At 48.8% G+C, this 19,727-nt stretch overlaps 1 protein-coding gene across 6 annotated transcripts; it reads right to left on the bottom strand.

Annotated features, from left to right (window-relative positions):
- Positions 1–203: 203 nt before the first annotated feature.
- Positions 204–19,714, bottom strand: LOC8053378 (dual specificity protein kinase CLK2). 6 transcript variants are annotated; one of them, XM_029973581.4, is made up of 12 exons: positions 19,531–19,714; positions 18,724–18,868; positions 14,200–14,410; positions 12,677–12,761; positions 12,133–12,199; positions 9,221–9,334; positions 8,506–8,596; positions 8,318–8,393; positions 5,669–5,763; positions 4,383–4,675; positions 1,572–1,659; positions 204–576 (listed from the first exon to the last, which is right to left on the bottom strand). In XM_029973581.4, the coding sequence occupies exons 2-12, from the start codon at positions 18,822–18,824 to the stop codon at positions 370–372; spliced, it is 1,428 nt and encodes a 475-aa protein (XP_029829441.1). In that variant the 5' UTR covers positions 18,825–18,868; positions 19,531–19,714; the 3' UTR covers positions 204–369. The 6 variants fall into 6 exon arrangements, with proteins under 6 accessions (XP_029829441.1, XP_029829440.1, XP_040354668.1 ...); XM_029973580.4 differs by having other exon boundaries at positions 5,648–5,763; positions 19,531–19,700; XM_040498734.2 differs by lacking the exons at positions 18,724–18,868; positions 19,531–19,714 and adding an exon at positions 14,636–14,854.
- Positions 19,715–19,727: the final 13 nt, after the last annotated feature.

Here is a 19,727-nt window from a genome sequence, read left to right as displayed (position 1 = left end):
GGAGGACCACAAAGAATCCAGATTACAGGCATTGTGTTACACCGAGCTCTGCAGAAAACTGGACAAAACATCCCCTTTAGTCTGACCGCCGCGCCAACACTGCCGGCTTCTCACACCCTCGAACAACAGATAACCTCCGACGCCAACCACCGGCACGGCGCCACAAGGGAGCCAAGTACACCGCAAGACAAGACGCCACCACGGTGGTAACAAAGCGAGGTTTTCCATTTTATTAACGTCCTAACGCAGGAAAAGAGTATCTACAGAAGGTCAGAGACGCGGGGGGGAGAGGGGAATGCGGAGAATATGCACAGTGTCGTCTCTGGTGTCGTCGTCTTCCTCTTGCCAGGGGGGGGCGTCCCACTAGGGTCACCTGCTCAGGCTGTGCTCTCTGGAGCAGGCTGAACCCTGCCTCTGCAGCTGCACGTGCAGCTTGTACTCTTCGGGGAGGGAGGCAAAGAACGGGTGGTCCAGCGCCTCCAGCAGGCTGATGCGCTGAGACGGCTCGTACTCCAGCATCCGAGAGATCAGGTCGAACAGCTGCCGGCTGTCCTCGTCGTCCAGGGCCATGTACCGCTGGAAACGTGCAACTACGTTTGTACTTGGGCCAGTCGGTACGTCCGATCGGTGTATGCCTAGACTAGAGGATCCGCAGTATTTGCGCGGTCAGACGTACGCTCTCCCTATGAGATTCGGATTTTTTATAACATTGACAGAAATATTGAGTCCATCGTTAAAAAGTGACCCGTAAGAAACTAGGAAATATTTGCAAATCAGATATGTTCTAGGGCTGCCCGATAGATGGCAGCGGCATGTACTCTAGTAAGCGGTGACGAGCAATTGCAAACCGGCGTTTACGACAGCAATAAAGTGTAAATAAGTCACCGACAAGTAAGAGAAAGCACTGTGTGTGTTCCTTCTGCTTGTCCCCACAGTTTTCGTGTTTTATTTTCCTTAGATATTCCTCTTCTTTAACAAGGGCAACAGTTGTAGCTTTATGAATGAAACTCCTTCGGTCTTGCAACACAAGCATGCAAAATTTTTGAAGACTGCTGGTTCAAAAAAACGAGAAAAATTGAATGCAAAAGAACTCAAATACGGCAAGACGATACCAACAGCTACCAAATTTCACGCCCTCCTCAACGTTTATGAGGCTGTAATGTCTGAAGTGAAATTATTGATTGATTGAATGAAAACGGGGAGAATTTGCCACTAGAACTAACACAGATTGATCCACCTGGTCACCCTTAGCCACCATTGCAACACAGAAAAGACTCTACTGTCCCCTTCAAAACAAGAGCGCCCAAAGGAACATACTGTAGTGGGAACACTACAAAACTTATCGTTGAGAGCATTTCTTTTTTTAGACAGAGGTTACAATGTGTAAAGGCGGCCCCAAAAAATAATAATAATAAAAAAAAAAAAAACCAATGCAAGAAGGCATTTTTAATGAATCTACCGCCAAGTGCTTGAGAAAGCATTAGTGCATTATAATGCCCGTTGTAAAACTTTTGCCAGGCAATGTCCAGCCAAGAAACCGCAAGCCAGACAAAGCTAGAAAGGCAGCTCACCCGTAGAGGTTTGCAGTTGTCCTTGACGTAGCGGCCCGCAGAACTCTTCTCGTCCCAGTCAAGGTGGCCGTGGTAGAAGTACTTCGTCCTGAAAGAGACACGGGCATAAGCTCGTCCCTTCGCCAAGCGACAAAAAAATGATCTACGATTGAGAGCCAAGCTAGAGGCCTCAAGATTGATTCATTGATTGATTGTGGTTTTATAGTGCAGAAGCATCTATGGCTGTGATGATTACAGAAAGTGGTTATGGAACAGATGGAGCTCTAGTAGCTGAAGGAGGCCCCACAGAAAAGGGACCAACCTTGTGTGTGGCCCTTCTGCCGCCTTCAATTCGGCTGGTAGTCAATGTATTAACCGCGCAATTAAAGGGGCAGTGCGACGATTTTTGGACTTTGCGCAAGTACTGCTTAGAATGAATCCCCAATGTTTATAATCTGTGAAACACGCGTTAGTTTTTCTCCCCTTGCAAAAACTGAAAAAAAAAAAAAAAAAAAAAAAAGAGCGTCATTTTTTAAAATTTACAGCCAGAACGAGTGGCCACGAGATCTGGGGTGGATTATATGGTGCAAATGTTAATCACAGCCACGCACCGAATTCCAGACATTGTTAGGGTTTGGCCATTGTCGTCATTACAGCGACTGGATATGAGCCTCTACTCGAATGCTTAGCAAGCTATTCATTATCTAGAGCCCAAATCAAGTGCTCGTGTAATGCTCGGGTTCAATCTATGAGTAGCGTTCAAATATTATCACTGGGGGGGGGGGGGGGGGGGGGGGGGTTATGCCAACACTGCAAACTCCGAGGTACATTGGCAGGTTTTGCAAAGAAAGATTGAAAGAAAAAACGCGCTTTTTTACATGAAATTACACCGCAACAAAGAAGTTTTTCCTATCGGTGGTGTTACGTGTGGATATACTTGGATCCCACTAGTGCCAATAAGCCCGTGTAATGTGGAAAAACGTCCAAAATTAATATTGTTGTACAGCCCCTTGAAATGACACCACAGCATCTTCCCCAAGCAGAGGCACGTGACTTAGGATCATATTCCCACCAGGCAACCATGCAGCAAACACTTCTTACAGTCGTGCCAAATGTAGCTTGTTGGCAGCCTACTTTACATTTGCACATCAACATGTTTGAGGACAGGCTGTACTGAGGAATACTGCTCAAGTCGCCTAAAAACTGCTTGTTTTGTTGGGAAACAAAAACATTTTTTCTTTCGTCGTGGCAGTAGGGGTGGGTAGTTAATAAGTTAAATAAAGAAAAATAATAAAGAACTGTGTAAATGAATTCAGAAAATGGGCAACGTCAGCTATCATTGGTCCAGATTAGCCAGAATTCTCGCCAAGAAGTCCTATCAAAGGGAAGTTACAGTCGGAAAACCTGAGCAGTTGCTGATAGAGGCTTCATTGTTCCGTCCGATAGATGCTGGAATGCCCCAACAGCCCATCATCAGCATATCTGGTGCTTACGCAAGTGCCTCTCCTAACTGTGGTGGAAACAATCCTGAGACTAAATTACTTTGCCAAAGGTCAGATGGATTCCCACTTTGCACAAATAGAGACTTCGAAAACGTTGCAATGCTTGTATTCCCAGGGGAAGCACGCCCTTATCAGCTGATAAGAAGAAATGCTGCCGCAACAATAATGAACTGCCCCGGGGTTCTAACAGATGCATATTGCTTTGAACAGAGTCCCCAGGTATTCATTAATGAAATTTGAATTTACGTGCACTTTGGTGCTAAACAAAAATACCCCCACCAAGTAAGAGTCAAACGACTTTTGCTTGGCAGTAATTTTTAATTTAAAGGGGCCTCGAAGAATGGTTTTAATTGACCATCAGTATCACACCGATCTCACACATGCGTTTCATTGCACATTGGGACGCATTTAGAGCATTGTGTCATAAAAAACACCAGGGGACAGGACAGAGGCCAGCATAAATGGCCTCTAACCAACAAACATCCTTTTCTAGAGAAAATATTTGCACGCTCAAGAGTAACCAGGAGTCTTAGAAAGAATTTTGATACCCTAGGCGATCTGTGTGTCGCCAGTAGTAACAAATAAAACCGCGAGACAAAAATACAAACAAGCAACTCATCTAGAGGCAAGACAAAATGTTCCGATCCTTCTACGACGATTTTAGCGACAGCGAGTCCCGAGGAAGCAACAGTACCTATTCTTCGTTTCACCCCAAGCATGAGCATTGCATTAACTATAAGGGCGACTCTCATACTTTGAGGGATGTTCAGGGCAACGTGCCATAGACTGGTCTTCACTCACAATTATAGTGAAAACGAGAACAGCACCCTTTTTCACAGCTTAAGTGTGCCAAAGCTTGTCAAGCAGAAAGCTGATGCATTATGCCGGGACAATGTCGTCTGCTGCGATTGGTCAGCGCAGCACCGCTGACCAATCGCAGCAGACTGCTTTGCTCCAGTCTTTGGTCCCGTTGCGTAGCATAGGGCCCCTGGAATTTCAAGTTAGCAGACCGCACAAACTGGACTCAATCGACAACATTGCACCATTGTCGCGTAAGTCCCACTGGTGCGCCCCACCGCCTGTGCGTCAACCACCTGTGCAACGTTGTCGAGGCTAGCTAGCTTCCGCAGCGCTATAATTCCATGGAGTCTACCTCTGCGAATGCAAATGGACTTCGCGTATACAAGCTTTCGCAGCAGAGCTTGCGTACACTCCCAGATTTGCCTCTGTACGCGACGTACTAAATGCAGCCCCCAAGCCTCGCCGTCTAGGTGGCTTTGGTCTGGCGCCTCCGGAGTGGCATCGGTTGCGTCTCGGTGCGCCCACTCACTTGGTCTTGCGGCACATGCGGTAGGGCAGTGGCCCCAGGATGCGCTCCATCATGGCCAGGTGCTCCCGGTTGTCGTGGGTCTGGAACAGGGTGACCCCGAGGCAGAGCTCAAAGAGGATGCATCCCACGCTCCACACGTCGCAGCTCTGGCTCCAGCCCAGCTCCAGGATCACCTCAGGGGCCCGGTAGTGCCGCGTTGACACAATCGTGGAGTGGTGCTCCTCGTCGAAGGTGGCCGACCCAAAGTCAATCAGCTTGATGCGCGTGTCCTTCACACGCCGGATGTCCCGCTTCTGCCCGGGGAGGAGGGAACGCGGGGGTCAGTTGGAACACGCACGGACCGGGAACTTGGCCCTACAATTGCGGCGCAACTCGCAAAGCCCGTCGGAAGAACTAAATAAAAAGCAACCTTTTGGAAGTACCGAGGGTAGCTTCCGTTGGTCCTTCTAGGAGACCTCTTTGGAACAACACCTTAGCGTCCGCTGCCTCTCTCAAGATTTAAAAAGCTTCCTCTTCACAAGTCGCACATTTTGGAAGATAGCGAAATTCAACCTCAGCTTTAGACTAATGCCAGGACAGATGGCACGACTGCATTTCGTCACCTTGCCAGATTTGGACACTGCAGCGAAATGAGGACCTTGCCATTTTGATAAACCGAATGCCTTGCAATCAAAGTTTTAGTGTGTCCAAATAAATGAACAGATAACACTGCACACAATCAATCCAGCTATGATTGGAAGGCATAAATTAGTGCATACTGCAGAGAGATACCATTAAAAATATGTAAGGTAGCAGTTGCATAGACCATAGCCAAATTGCTAGTCTAATACTTCCCCAATAGTCTAATGACAGCTCCAATTTTTTACACAAGAAAACTGCCCTCCATATTCCTCAGTTGTGGCCAATACTTTTGTCTACGCAACTATGTTCTATGAGACAAGGTTACTGCACCTGTGTGCTGGACCGACACACAAAAGTAACGGGCTAAAACAGGCACCCTTTCATACTAAAAAAGTTCTTCAGCATTTCCCAAGCTGTGCTTATGGCTACCACAAGTATCGGAACAACTATTCGGTGCTCGTTTGATCATTACTACAGCACCAATATTTTTAATACAAAAGCCAGACTAACTAGCATTCCCTGAGCAACAATATTAGGGCAAGTGTAAATCAAATATAAAACTCAAATTTTTTAAATTTTTTTACGGCTACTTCTAGGGACGGAATTGGGCCCCTCCTAGGGAATTCCGGTCAGTGCTGGCTCACCGCAAAGGCTGTGGCACTTGCCTTCTTGGCATTGTAGCTGATGTCATAATCCGAGTTGACAAACAAGATGTTCTCGGGCTTCAGGTCAGTGTGGGTCAGCTGCTTCTCGTGCAAGACTGCCGGCCCCCAGAAAAGAAACACACAAGGAACAGAGTTACTTCTGTGTACAAGCAACCATGGCCAAGGAAAAGCTGGGGTAGCTTTGCCAGCTCAGAGTCCACACAATGGCAGGATGTCACCTATTCGCACAAGCTCAGCAGCCACTAACTCGGCTATGGCTGCCAGCAAATACTCCCTTAGAGCCACCGCATACCCAAAGAACGTTCAAACTCCAATGCTTTAGCACCCAGAACTGACATCAAAATTACACCACCCTCTATAGGCTCCTTGCACAATACTAAAAATGTCTCCAGGCACTGTGTGTATGCGGCAATTGATTCGGGTCGAGAAAGCTAGGACTATGCCAATAAAGTTGCAAAGGCATAGTGCAATGCAAGGGCATTTAACGAAGGAACTACGGTTCATTCCATGGCACTCTGGACAACAGCAGTTCACTCAATGCAGTCATCTCTCAAGTTGTGTGCAATGCTATCGAAGCTAGAGGCATGAGAGCTCAGTAATGCATAATGCACTGTTTGCGTGAGAGCTATAGCCTGTTGTAGGTTAAGAATAGCCGGACAGGTTCATACCACCAAGCCCTCCACTCTTTCCACTTTAGTGAAGTGAACACTGAGAAGGCATGCGGGAGGAGGAAACCGTCGATCACGGCAAGCAAAAAGCTTTATGGAAGGAAAAAAATTTTCGTTGCTTGTATGTTTAGGCAGCCTTGATGCTAGTCTCTTCGCTGTAGATGAGAAATTTAGCCAGTGAAGTACAACCACTAACTGGGGTCTTCAACACGCACCATGCAGTAGCAATTACACGAGCGCGTGCCGGTATGAACTCATTAAGATTGAAACAGGCACGGAGTGGGGATTGAACCCAGGAGGTTCTGCAGTTTATGGGAGGTATTTCTCTTCACCTTCTTATGGTATATATATATAAAAAAAAGTACTGTATAAAGCCATGCACCTATGTCAGTGCCTCCCACATTGCTACATAGAGGTGGCACAGCTTGAGATAAAAACTTCAATATTTCGGGCATACGTGAGCCCTTTGTGATTAATAACTGTGAAACAATTGATAAGTGAGCCGCCCATTCACAAGGAGTGGACACTTGGAAACACTCGGCACACCTCAAGTTGCAATACAATGACTTCACTGTAATTCCTGAATATCCGTAGCATCTCCTCAATGTTGTTTCCAAGAATGTCAAGCCCAGTCTTAAAGGGGCCCTGCAATCATATTTAAGCATCTACCTTTTTTGCGGTTTCCACGTCTCTTGGGGCTCAGGCAAGCCAGCGGGCACGGAGAGTAACTAAATATCAGTGCGACATATTTTAACCGGACGACGCTGAAACCTCCTCCACCTACGAGGGCGACCTGCGTTGGCGAAAGCGCGCGATATGCGACGTCTTTGGTCCTGGGCTTACTACTGGTCAGAACCGCTAAAATCTTTTCTTTTAGTCGAGATACAAAATATAAGTGTCGCAAACCGTTTCAATTATGTATGAAAATAGTTTTGTTCAGTATTTTAGATCAGAAAAGAAACATGCAGTTTATAAAGTACGGAAACAAGAAATGACCCGTCGACATACCCACCACCAAGCGGCGGAAAAAAACGGCGCATACTAGAAAGGGCTAGTGGGATGAGGCGCCGACGAACGGCGTGCGTAGAAAGGTCCCGGATGTACGCGGCGGCGCTGCGGTCGTATACCGCTGCGGTCGTATACCGGCTCGAGGATCCGATCAATTCCGAGCGTTCCGAAGGCTTTCGGCGCGGGCTTGGTTGGCGATTTTGCCATTTGGCGGTATGGCAGCGCGAAGTGGCTCCCGTTCTGAACTGATATTTACCCCGTATTTGCTGTCGTTTGAGGCCAATGAAGTGTTATGCCAAATTAGTCTTTAATCGTGCAGCAAATGCAATGCGAACCGCCCTGACTGTCCGCTTCACACAGCCCATCCAACACATGCTTTAGTGGCGCCCTCTCGAGCGGTCGACACGGAGTGCGGCAGCCGAAGCGCTCGATGAGCTCACTACTCCTCCTCTAGTTCACGGCCACTCAAGCCAGGACCTACGACGTCACGAAGGACGTTATTTTTTGCTTGTTTTTGTAATTCTAATTTGCCTATAACTTTTAAAATAAAGCGAAATTCGAGAAAAGAAAAGTTTAAGTTACTACGTTCAGTGCGCTCAGGATCGGTGCAAATTAAAAATCAGTAAAAAAGTTGTTGCAGGGCCCCTTTAATACTAGATTATGCTTTCCAACAAGTTATAAATGCTCGCCCACCACACGTATAGCGCCAAGGCCACGACGACCTTTTCGCATCCATCCTACTGGGGTTGACTATTGCAGGTAGGGACTTCGTTCCACTAAGCCAACACTGGCACCCAGAAAATGATAGTGCTTTCTGAAGACAGCCACCCAGCAGCCCTCCATTTGTTTCCAAAACTCTATGAAACTCAAAAACACAGCCCACGAAATAAAACATAAAATAATACCACCCTATTTTGGACACTTGTGACAAACCAAATAAACTGCCAGAACTATTTAAGAAGGGTACACTTACACATGACGGAGTAGCAGAGCTGGTATCCAATGTGACGCACTTGATCGATGGGGTATGGCTGGTAGTGATTGTCCTTCTGTTCAGGTAAAACACACACCACACTTGTCACCAACATGCACCACTGAGTCAGTCATTCTTAACTTCAACCTCCATGCAGAATAAAAAAAATAAAAAGATACAATCCTCACCAAGAAGTCGAAGACGCTCAGGCCCAGCATTTCGAAGGCGAGACACATGTGGCCGTGAAAGTCAAACCAATCCAACATCTTCACACAGAGACTGCAAGAGGAAAGCACAAACTTTCAAAAAACAAACATTGGAAGTTCTCTTTATTTGTTCACGAGATAAGCAGAATACTGCAAACTGGAGCTGGGAGCATCTTCAACAATTAGCTCATTAAAACACTTAAAAAAATTAACAATGCAGAACTGATCTTTTAGGAAAGCAAGCATTTATACTGCCCACATCATTTGCACACCAAGATTTTGAAAGGACACACAGTGCCGAATGATCCACGCAGTTTCTGCACGATATACTTGGTCTAGACCAGGGCCATTGAAAAAGCTACACTTCAAGGTAACCAACATTTTAGAAAATTCAGTATTACAATCATTGCTAAAGCATTATCTGAAATCACACACACAAAAAAAGTTTTTCATCCTTTCAAACAGTTTGCAACAGAGCAAGACAGTATCGCCCGAGTGTCTAAATCCATACCTGACTCAGAAAGTCACATTTTCTAACTGTAAATACCGCTTCCAACTCTAACGACCAACTCTAATGTAACGGAAATTTGGTTATAAAGTGCAGTTCTTCGGAGGCTCTTGTCTTGACTACGCATATTAATTTCCCACTCTCGGCGGCACACGTCGAGAGAAGGGCTGCGATTGTGACGATACTCACTGTTTGCCCGTGGGGTCCCAATTGGCAAGCTTCTCGAGGACATTGATCTCCAGCTTGGCGGCTTCACGGTACTTCTCCACATTCTTTATGATCTTCAGTGCCATCGTCTGGTCACTGCACACAGAGGAAACCAGGCTGTACTTCCCCACCTATATAGCCAAAAAGTTTGTCTTTCGAGTGCCTCATCTTTCCTACAACCGCCGTTGTACAAATCAATCGTGAAATTGCACAAGCCAGTAGCAAATGCCAAAGGTGCGAGTTTGCTTACACGGGCACTTGTTTACAAACCGGAAGAGCACAAACGAGCTGGAAATTTCTTCTTACTGCCCCAACTATTTTGGAGGTATTCGAACTGGCGAAACAATGACCTTGCCTCGAAAAATTGCAGCGAAGCAGCATGAATTTCATTTAAACAACGAAGGAAAAAATATTTGCCACAAAAGCACTATACCACATTCAATGCCACAGCAGTACATCGCACAAGTGCTAGAGTCAAAACAGAGACAGCATTGCACCATGCTCTCATGCCTTTCTTTTTTCTTATTTTAATTTGTTTCCATATGATGTAGCAGACCACCGCAAAGATGAAGGCTAACATATTTGTCTCCTATCCTATCGATTCAGCTATCTGACCTCCATACACATGTCCGCGCAACTCTTTTGATCCAAGGTAGGTTCATTTCACCAAACCATTCCAAGAGCCGTGAATGCTCGGTTTAAGCTGGGGCTATTAATGCAATATCAACGGCCCGTCTGACTCATTCGCACAGCATCCAGACTTTAAACCTTGATGCAGCCAAACTATCCAAACCATCACTTATTTTCCCCCTCTCCGGTCTTTCAGTAAAAAAAAAAGAATTCTTCAAAGCAAACTTTGGCTTTGGAGCAGAATTGCGCGATGAATACCTCGGAAGAAAATGTGGGCGCATGGCCAGCCAGGGAGTCAAGTGCGGGACTGCCAAATTTTAGCCGAGCCGAAACCTTCCTTGGTCTCTCTGCGGAGGTCCCGCGGCGCGGCGTGTGGTTGAAGTTTGGAGTGTCATAACTGCACACTGCTTCCTCTATTATGCCCAAATGCCACAATTTTGTATAGTGCATGTTAAGGACATGCAAAACTCTCACAAACAAGGAATTCACGAGGAACATGACACATTGTGCCTCCCTAATGAAAAACAAGTAAAATATTTGGACCCGAAGAAGGAAAAGTTTGTTACAACATGCATCCTCCGATTAATTATTAGTTGCCGACCCTTTCAACCAACCATTATGAGGAGAAGCCGATTTGGGAAAAGACAAATATTATACAACTACATAACCTGCAGGATACCTCCCCACTTACACTTCAAATATAAATTAAAGAGCAGAGATATAAATTATTTCAAAGAGGCACTACAGGAGCACACAGGGCAGCACTCATCTCACAAAATTGAAAAAGGGAAAAGAGAATAAAATAATAAAATTTCGTCAACAGCGGAAGGGTAAACCAGGAGGGCGCGTAAACAAAACACCGGGACTCGTGAGACACCCAGAGGAGCCAAGGAGTCAGGTGCCTTGCGAGCGCAAACACCCAGACTGCGCACACGTCACCTCCTCCCCCAAACGGCCAGAAAGACACCCGGAGGGAAAGAGGAGGGGGGGAATGCGCCGTTTTTAGAAGTCCCCAAGGCCCACCGGAATGCCTCTCATCCTTTCACCCTCTCGCCCCAAACGTGTCAGCGCAACCCTTAAACTTGAAAAGCAAACTCCGAGGAAAAGAAACCCAACGAAACTGCGCGCAAACGAGAAAAGGGAAGAGGGGCCAACACAGCAACTCCGCTCGGTTCGGAACACAAGGCGTCCTCCTTCACCTTTTATTCTATCACATGACCGACCCCCTCCCCGCATTTAAATTTAAATTGCGCGACCTTTCGGCGGAAGCCGAAAGTGCGTCACTTCACGGGCTCCGTCAGAGGCCCTCGCGGACTACGACGGAGTTCGAAAAGCGAGACCCACTCCCCTCTCGACCTGGCAACCCAGAAACCTGAACGCGTAGACGGGTACGCTCAAAATTAGACGATGAGCGCAGGCGGCAACTACGAGAGAGGGAGAAGCGGAAAAAAAAGAAAAGAGAAAGAGGCGGGTAGTGGCAAAATGATGACACCGAGCGACAGCCGGCACCTTTGCGACACCGGTTGCGCGAAGAAAAGTGTTTCCACAGTGCAGTTAAAGATGACTCCAGCTCTGATCCTGCGTAAGCTTGACACAGAGGGATGGATTTCAGCCGCAATGGCGAAGTCACGGTTCGAGCATTTGTAGCTCCCCGTGCCCAATCGGGATCCACCAGAGATTAGAGTTTTGTAATCTTTTGCCTAAACTTTGAGAACTCCCGGAAGTCTGCCAATATACCTGCTTATTAAATGTCCGGAAGCACTATACTGCTTTACGTAATTAGAACAGGGTTAGAGAAACCTACGGACCCTATTCAGTTTTATGCCAACCATTAAAAATTAAGTGACCTTCCTCAGAAATGATGGCAGATCTGCAGCTTATAATTTTAACAAGTAGCACCATGATCCGCGATAAATGGCTGACATACTGGAGTTCCTCACTGTTTGCCTCTTTTCGTTCAGAATGCTTAATTAAGGCGTCGTAAGAACTCCGAAAAGCAACAAACACACCGCCACCTGCGAGTCTTGCAATCGGAGATGGCCCACAAATTTCCCAGAGACGATGCAAAACATTAGAGACCATGTACACGAGGGCGGGAGAGCACTGTCCTTCTCAGTCCTGTCTTCCGATCACATCAGACAGGGGGTTCCAGCGAATCAACACGTCAAACATAAGGGGAGAGGAGGGGTAGAAAACACGCAACCCGCCGACGTGACTGGAACGTGCAACTCCATTTGAAGGGAAGCATGCGCAGAACCACTCACGTGTGCATGTCGGTCACCTTGACCACCTTCCCAAAGGTCCCCTCTCCCAGGGTGGTGACAATCTTGTCTGCAAAAGACACGGGCCCCCGGGGGGGAACACGTGAGCCACTGAAGTCCGGCGGAACCACCATACAACTTTTTGCCCACGTCCAGCCAAAAAAATAAAAGATAAAAGGGTTCCCGCCCCACAGTCACTGTCCCCACCATAACCACCCTCTCTCTTGTCGAGGGACGAATTGGTTCTCCCGTAACCGGCAAAAAGGGAAGATAGGTACGTGGACACACATTAAACTATGGATGCTAACACGGGCTGTCCACGTTGGCAGCCAGTAAACAGTTTCCCACCAACTATTTGAACCCCCCTTGACTCCCCGTACCAGTGTGCACGGCGTGCACGGGCCCGCGACTAGCAAAAAAAACGGCTTGCGGCGGCTGCGCCTCTGGCTACCCCTAACGCAACGGGGCCCGGGGTTGCTTGCCCTCTCGCGGAAGAACAGTCGTCCGAGAAGGAAGAAGAGCCACGAGAGAAAGGGAGGACCAGTACATCTGTCCTGGAGCACGTCTCCTGGCCGGTACACCAGGTGTCCCTCTTCGTCATCCTCGACGCTTGGTGGCCTCCGCACTGGAGACTGCTCCGCCCCGCGGCCCGGCACAGCACAGCATCGTCCCAGCACAGCACAGCCAACAAATGCACCGGCAGGGGGGACGACGAGGGACGGTCCATCCGACGACGGGGACAGCGCAAAGACAGCCACCCGCAGATACCACGGTCGACGGCGGCGTCGGGTCGGTCAGGAATGGGGGCGCAAGATGGTCGCGCAAACCGCATGAAGGAGAACAACAACAGAGAAGGAGGAGGCACCAGAGGGCCGTGCGTCAGACCAGCGTCACACAAGACCCCCTCTCCGCCATCCTGCCCCCATAAAACCCCCACCGGACACGGCGGCAAGCAGTGGCCCCCTTAGAGGCAAGTCAGTGCCACGACGGCCCTCCACCCAAAACCCCAGGCTCCGCACAAACCATGGCTGGCCTTCCGATTACCGGCCCGTCAATCGTGCTCACAGACCCTCTGCAAGAGCTGTGACACACAACTGCTGCTACTCGTTCCCACCGGTTGACAGCATCTGTTACAACTTATAACTTTGTACAACCATATGCGTGCAATATTTAGAGTATGTGCGCATGGGGCTCTACAAAATAAACAACTAAGCAGCACAGTTTTGGCGGCTCGATGCAAACTATGTCAGTCTTGCTTAACAGTTACCACCACCGCAATGCTAGGGGACATGCAGGGGTCCGGGGGCAAGAGAGAGAAAGCCAGACCGGAAGGGCCCAGCCATGGTTTGCGGCAGGTCAAGCCCTGCCCGGAGAGCATGCAGCCACATTACATTCACGAGCTCCTCTTCGGCGGAGGTCCGGCCACGGAAGCGGCGCCTGACGAAGGCCAGCCTACCAAACAGTCCGGGGCACCAAAGTCCGTCCCCCCCTGTCCGGGCCCTGCCCTCGCTCCCGGCGGGACCCCTCGAGGGAGGAAGGGTGCCAGCCGTTCCCCCTCCTCCCCAAAAATAGGGCCCCAACCCCCACAGCCTATCCCTTGGGTGACCACTCGTTCCCCGACCGGTCAGCGGACGCGCCCTGGCGCTCTTTGGGGGGCGCGACGAACGGGGGCCGCAGTCCGGACGGCCACTGGTCCCGCTCACCTGAGAGCCCGACGACATGCCGCTGGCCACACTCTCCTTCCCAGGGGAGCCGGAGGAGCAAGCCAGGGAAGCGCGCCCAGCATCCGGACGGCCCGCGCAGCGGCCCACCATTGCCAACGGGACTGACTCCCCCACCGAGCGAGACGCAAAAAGCGGGCTCCGCGAGCCTGCCTCTGGCTCCCCCCCCCTACCTCCCCCTGGGTCCCGGGCTAGAGTGGCAACCCCGTTCTCCCGAAATAGACCCCCCCCCCCCCCCCTTCTTTTTACCGCGGAGACCACGCGCGCGCGGGCGCGTGAGCGAGCCAACTTTTTTCCGACGACGTGGGAGACCCCGAGAAAGAGGGGGAGCCCTGCGAGCTCGGCTTACCCGTGAGTGGTGTCCTCGGTCTCCGCGGCGTCGCGTGCTCCGGCTGGATCGGCGCCGCCGGTGTCCCTGCTGGTCGTCGTCCGACGAGTGGTCCCGGTGGTGGTTGTGGCGCCGGTGGCGGCGCCGGCTCGCCGTCGACGAGGAACACGGCGACGCCGGGCTCGCGTCGCGGTGGCCGCCGCCGCCGCCTCCCGCGCCGCCGTACCGCTCGCTGCGCAACCGGAGAAAAAAACACGCCGTCGCTAGGTCCGTCTACGCTCGCCCGACGACCGACCCCCGTCCACTTCCCGGGGCCGAAAGCTGCGCCCGCGAGCCCCCGATGGGTGCTCGCCTAACATCTCGCCGCTGTCAAGGAGGAAGACGACGACGAACGGGAACTAGCGAGGCTGCGAAAGCCCCCTCCGGCCGGCGGGGGGGGTAGTACCGACTCCCCTACCTAACGGAGCAGCAAAGCACCAGGCCCATCGCCATGACTCCCGGACCCAGGCGCGGCGAAGACTCGACGCTCGTACGACTCGGGAGACAAGCACACGGACCGCGCGAGTTGCTACAAAGGGAACCAAAACCCGACAAAGGAGCCTAGGGAGAACGGGGAGAGATCGCCGCCGGTCGGGATGATCCGTCTCGACGAGTTCCTCCTCCGACGGCAGGGAAACAACAGCCGCGGTGTTCCGGCTCCCCCACTATCCTACCCGAGCGCGTTGCCACCGGCGACGCGGAGATCGATAAACACGGAGGGGGGGACCGCCTCCCCTTCGTTTGTTCCGTGCTGCTGTAATTGCGTGCCCCTCTCCCCCCCCACTAGAGCGTTTCTTCCCCTCCGCGGTACTAGAGAGCCGCGGTCGATGCTTCGGTCGACGACGAAGCGGGCCCTGACGCTGTTCTCCCTCTGGTATCGGAGACTCCACCTCGCCAAAGGTAGGGCAGTGGGGAAGTCGACGCGCGGCGCCATGTGGTTGTCACAGAAACCGACGGGGGGGCGCCCGATCGATCAAGGCCGAATCACCGGAGCCGGGGCAAAGTCACAACACGACGGGAAGGGGCTTCCTAGTCGCGGCAACGGTAAAACACATCGAAAGAAAGAAGAAAAAAAATCCGATCTCCGAACGTTTGATTTGTTTTTCCGCGTGTACGAGCTCCAAAGGAAACGCTCACGATTAAAAATTGCGAGAAAAACAACAACGATATTTACGTTTAAATTACGACAAACCGATTTTACGCTCTCAGCTAACCAATAATCAGATTAAACCCTGAACCTTCATTCATAAGAAAGAGAACCGATTTCTCCTTAAACGCCCAACTTTGCTGTGAGAAAAAAAAAAAAGTAAGAAACAGGAAGTTTTGTTTTATCGACGCCTAGTTTCTACCAAAGGGATCAACCACGCGCATACGACGTCAGCATACGACGTCAGCCTAGGAAGGTGGGGGGGGGGGGGGGGCTCGTTTTATCCTGGTTAAAAATTACAAAAGAGCCCCCTCTCCTATGAAACAACCTCCACCACTAAGTGGTATACACTACGTTCGACCAGTTCTGCCTACATACACACACGAGGTGAACCTCTTGCACCACACAATTTGCAGTGGTACCGCTGCAAACGTACTAGCTTAGACTCCCGTGTCGAGTACAACCAAACGACAACCCCCCATTATCATTCCGAGCTGGTTGTTTATTGGTGGGCTTAATATCTAATGACAAAAGCCCTTCATTTCCTTTCATCAATTCCAAAGGCTCATTGCAGCAGCTGCTTTTAAAACCAACGCTGGTTGATGAAGGAAGCAGAATGAACATCTGTGGATGTATATTTTATGCATGGAATCAAAGGTAAATCAAAATGGTACTCCACTCAAGTGACATTCAGAAATAATGACTTAAGTACTAAATTGCATGTTTTAATTAAGCTATGAAAGTTGGGATAAAACGTAAAATTCTTAAAATATGGACATCAATTTGTAAAGAATAAATATGTAGTTCTTTAAAAATATAGAGGTGTGCTTGTAAGGGTTTTTGTCTACTGCTAAAGCGAATTCAGTTTTATTATTTTAAACTTCACTGGTTGTGGTTCCAAACAGTTGGAGACTAATAAAAAAAATTGATAAAGAAATGAAAGATTATACTTAAAATTTAAACTTGTATTGCTGCCCATTTATGCCCAATTAACATTTAAAAATTATATCGCTATATGCATGCAACTCGTTAGGGAAAACATCAGTATTCGTATGTCCTCACAAATAGATGCAGTAAAAAGAATACTCCGAGGAGTTGTTACAATATGAATTGATTAACTGTGTTAATTTTCCAAGTACCTAAAGCAAATATGAGTCTATGAGAACCATCCACTCGGGAGGAGTGCTTTTCTCCAAAGCATCTGGTTGCGTTGTGGCGTAGTAAGATAAGCAAAACTGCGGCGTCAACCCCACAAGAATGTCGCTTCTCAGCAGTGCACCAGCGCGTGGCAGGAAGCATGCTCCACAAAGCCAACTAACCGGCCCACATACAGTGTGCAACAAATTTTGTGAAACTTGCACCTACTGTCGCTGTTTGATACAGCAGTTGAATCATATTGTGTAGTGGATTCTGAGCTATTAGTATTAATGTTAAGAGTAGGAATTAGGTTTTTTTTACGTGGCAGCGGCATCAAATCCTTGCATTCTGCTCAAGTGTATAATTAAATACCTAGTGTGCACCCATGTCACAATGAGCACTCCCCCCTGCTTTTTTGAAACATTTGAAATAAAAGCAAAGGACACATCAAGTGTCGACCCCACAAATCCCCTGATTCAATTTCCTGAACTGGTTCTCCGTATCAGCTGCTCCTCCGAGCACTCCGGTGCAAACCAGTGAAGCGTTGTGTGTGCATGCCAGTGCAAAGTGGTACAGCACTGCTGCTTTAAAAAAAATTGGGGAAAATTTCCCTATGCTACTCCTATAACAAATCATTGAATCGAACGAGGCTACATGCACCTTTCTGCTTTTCCGCTCTCAAGCCTAATGAGCATTCACTATTTTTTTCCGCCCATCCCATTTTCTTAATTTTATATTGTAACATGTAGGAGGGTGGTTGCGCGGTGTTTTACGGTAGCAGGGAGCAGCAGGGACGAATACCTTGGCACAGTTTGGTGCCAATATTGCGGTGATTGCACCACATACATTGCAATAAATGAAACAATGAGCAAACCCCCTAAAAGCCAGTCTATTATCCTACCTATCCACCAGACGGATGGGGATACATCTTCCTTCACCAACACAAAAACACAGCAGACAAGACACATTTTGCAGTACAACTAGGGATACTTGCAAGTGTGAGCTATATTGGGATAAATCCAATTTGTCTCCAGACAACAACAAAAATTATGGCCAGCCAAGTCTCGTTTCTATACTCCGTTTTACCTTATGACCGACCGCAGCAGATGCAACTAAGGCTGTTGATTACGGGCTTTATGGCGCAAAGCTACTATGGCCATACTGTGCCAAGATGCAACGAAGGCATAGTCAACCCAAGGACGTGACAGTGTCACGTGACCTTGAAAAGGGGGCGCAGTGACGGGACATTCACAGAACTGGATTGGCTGAGATAGTTTGTAGCATCTGCTGCCATCGGAAGCAGGGTGAAATGGAATATTGAACTATTTTGATGGCGAAAAAATACCAACCGTTAAAGAAAATTATTTTTTTAATTGGTACTCTCCTAACCTTGTACTATCAGCAGGATTCATAGCATTTTCTTTATGCAATAAAACTTATCGGACTGGGAAAGTTTGCGATCGTAGGCATTCATCTCCAGCTGACCGACCAAGGCATGCCAAACCAATTCCACCGTGCAAGATGAACACTGCCAATGGCCTGTTCTCTCCACTAGACAGAAAACAAGGTTCAAAGTCAAATGAAATTTAAACCCACTAACCCCCCCTACACCCCAAATCTTGCCTAGCAGGGCACGTTGCTGCTCAAAGAACTCCATTAGATTACGATGTCGGTTACAGGCTAACAACGTTCAGCAGCACACCATCTGTAGCACTTAGCCACAGATGGTGTGCTGCTGCAACAGCTAACAAACAAAACAAAAAAATTAATACACCCCAAAAAAAAAAGGATGGAGTGAAAGAGGGGGGGGGGGGGGGGGGGGGGGGACGTATTTCAAAGAACTCCATTAGATTACGATGTCGGTTACAGCCTAACAACGTTCAGCAACACTTCCTTCTTAGAAACACATACAAAAATACAGGATGTTTTACAGCATCCTGTGACCCCGCAGTACGTTGCCTCCAGGATGTTTACATGCGCGGGGAAACACAGCACGCCTCTTGTACGAGCTTTCTCCGCTGACGAGAGCGCTTTGATACGGCCCTTCTAGACACGGCGTGCACCCAACCCCTCTCCCACCTCTCCACCGAACCAACCGAGGAAACAGATGCACGTAACTTCGCCGCCGAAAAGCATGACAATATGAGGTCACCGAGGTTGGCTCCATAACGATCCACGGTTGTAAACCACACGCAAACACTAGTGACGAGAAAACCACTCACGTTTTGGAAGGCCTTCGACGCTTGTGACGATAGCTGCTCGTCGAACTCCTCGAATCGAGGGACTCCGAGCGCGAGTGGTGACGTTTACGTGACCGAGGCATCGCTACGGACGGCGGAGCCACCAAAATCCGCAACTTGATGCCACCTACAAGAAAAAGAAAAACATAAAAATGCGCAATAAACTCCCAGATTTATCTTAGGCCTAACCGCCTACCCCCCAAAAATACCAACGCTGCCGCCCTAAATGCGTTAGCATACGAAAAACTCGACGAAACAAAATGTCAACTTTACATGGGCACCCATTAATACGACCAAATGAAAACCCACAAATCTCAAAAGATCTTTTAAGTCGCACGAAATTTAAAGAACCAGCATTGAGATAAGCGACCCCTTGGAAGCCGCCATGGGTTCAAAGCACAAGGAAACTAATATCTATCGAAGTTGGTCACGTTAACATATTGACGGGTGTCAGTGCTAAACTCCGATCGGATATTACTCGGGTATGGCTCTCCGTATTTCCGATCAAGATACGCAAGAAACGTTACCAGTGGCGCAAAACAGGTGGTTAGAGCCAGCTAGGCCTAGCTACGCAGCAAACATTGGCGCGTACCAGTCTGGTGAACGCCGCGACCGAAAACGCTCCGAATGTGGTCATACATATGCACGCTAAATGTTCATACCTAACCGGCGTAAGTAACGAAATAGAAACAAACTATCTTGAAAAGGTCCCATACACGTTTACAAGGTGTGATTGCGCAATACCTCGGCGTCCGCAAGTCAAGCGAAACGATCGTCGAACACACTTACTTGTGGGTCCCTCGGAAAGAAATATATTTTTTCGTAGGGCCGCGAGACTGTTGCGAACTCAAAGAACACACTATAAACGCTTACTTGGCGTCGAATTAACTGTTTTATGTTTAAAAAGGAAGCCTGCTCAAAATGGCGTAGAACAAACGCACGAAACACGAAAGCTGAACAAGAACTCGAGTCCGCAGCGAATGCAC

This window comes from Ixodes scapularis, unplaced genomic scaffold (assembly GCF_016920785.2).
Source record: "Ixodes scapularis isolate PalLabHiFi unplaced genomic scaffold, ASM1692078v2 PGA_scaffold7__128_contigs__length_106722199, whole genome shotgun sequence".
NCBI lineage: Eukaryota > Metazoa > Arthropoda > Arachnida > Ixodida > Ixodidae > Ixodes > Ixodes scapularis.
The sequence above is the reverse complement of the archived record's forward strand: the minus strand, read 5'-3'. Positions and strand labels throughout refer to the sequence as shown.

Bases quoted from the DNA above. Each gene is read 5' to 3' on its own strand.
- LOC8053378 (XM_029973580.4), bottom strand. From the start codon at position 18,824: ATGCCTCGGTCACGTAAACGTCACCACTCGCGCTCGGAGTCCCTCGAT. The intron at 8,394-8,505 runs GTGAGGATTGTA...TTACCTGAACAG, and splicing joins TGAGCGTCTTCGACTTCTTG to AAGGACAATCACTACCAGCC. The intron at 4,676-5,647 runs GTGAGCCAGCAC...CTCCCCGGGCAG, and splicing joins CAAGTGCCACAGCCTTTGCG to AAGCGGGACATCCGGCGTGT.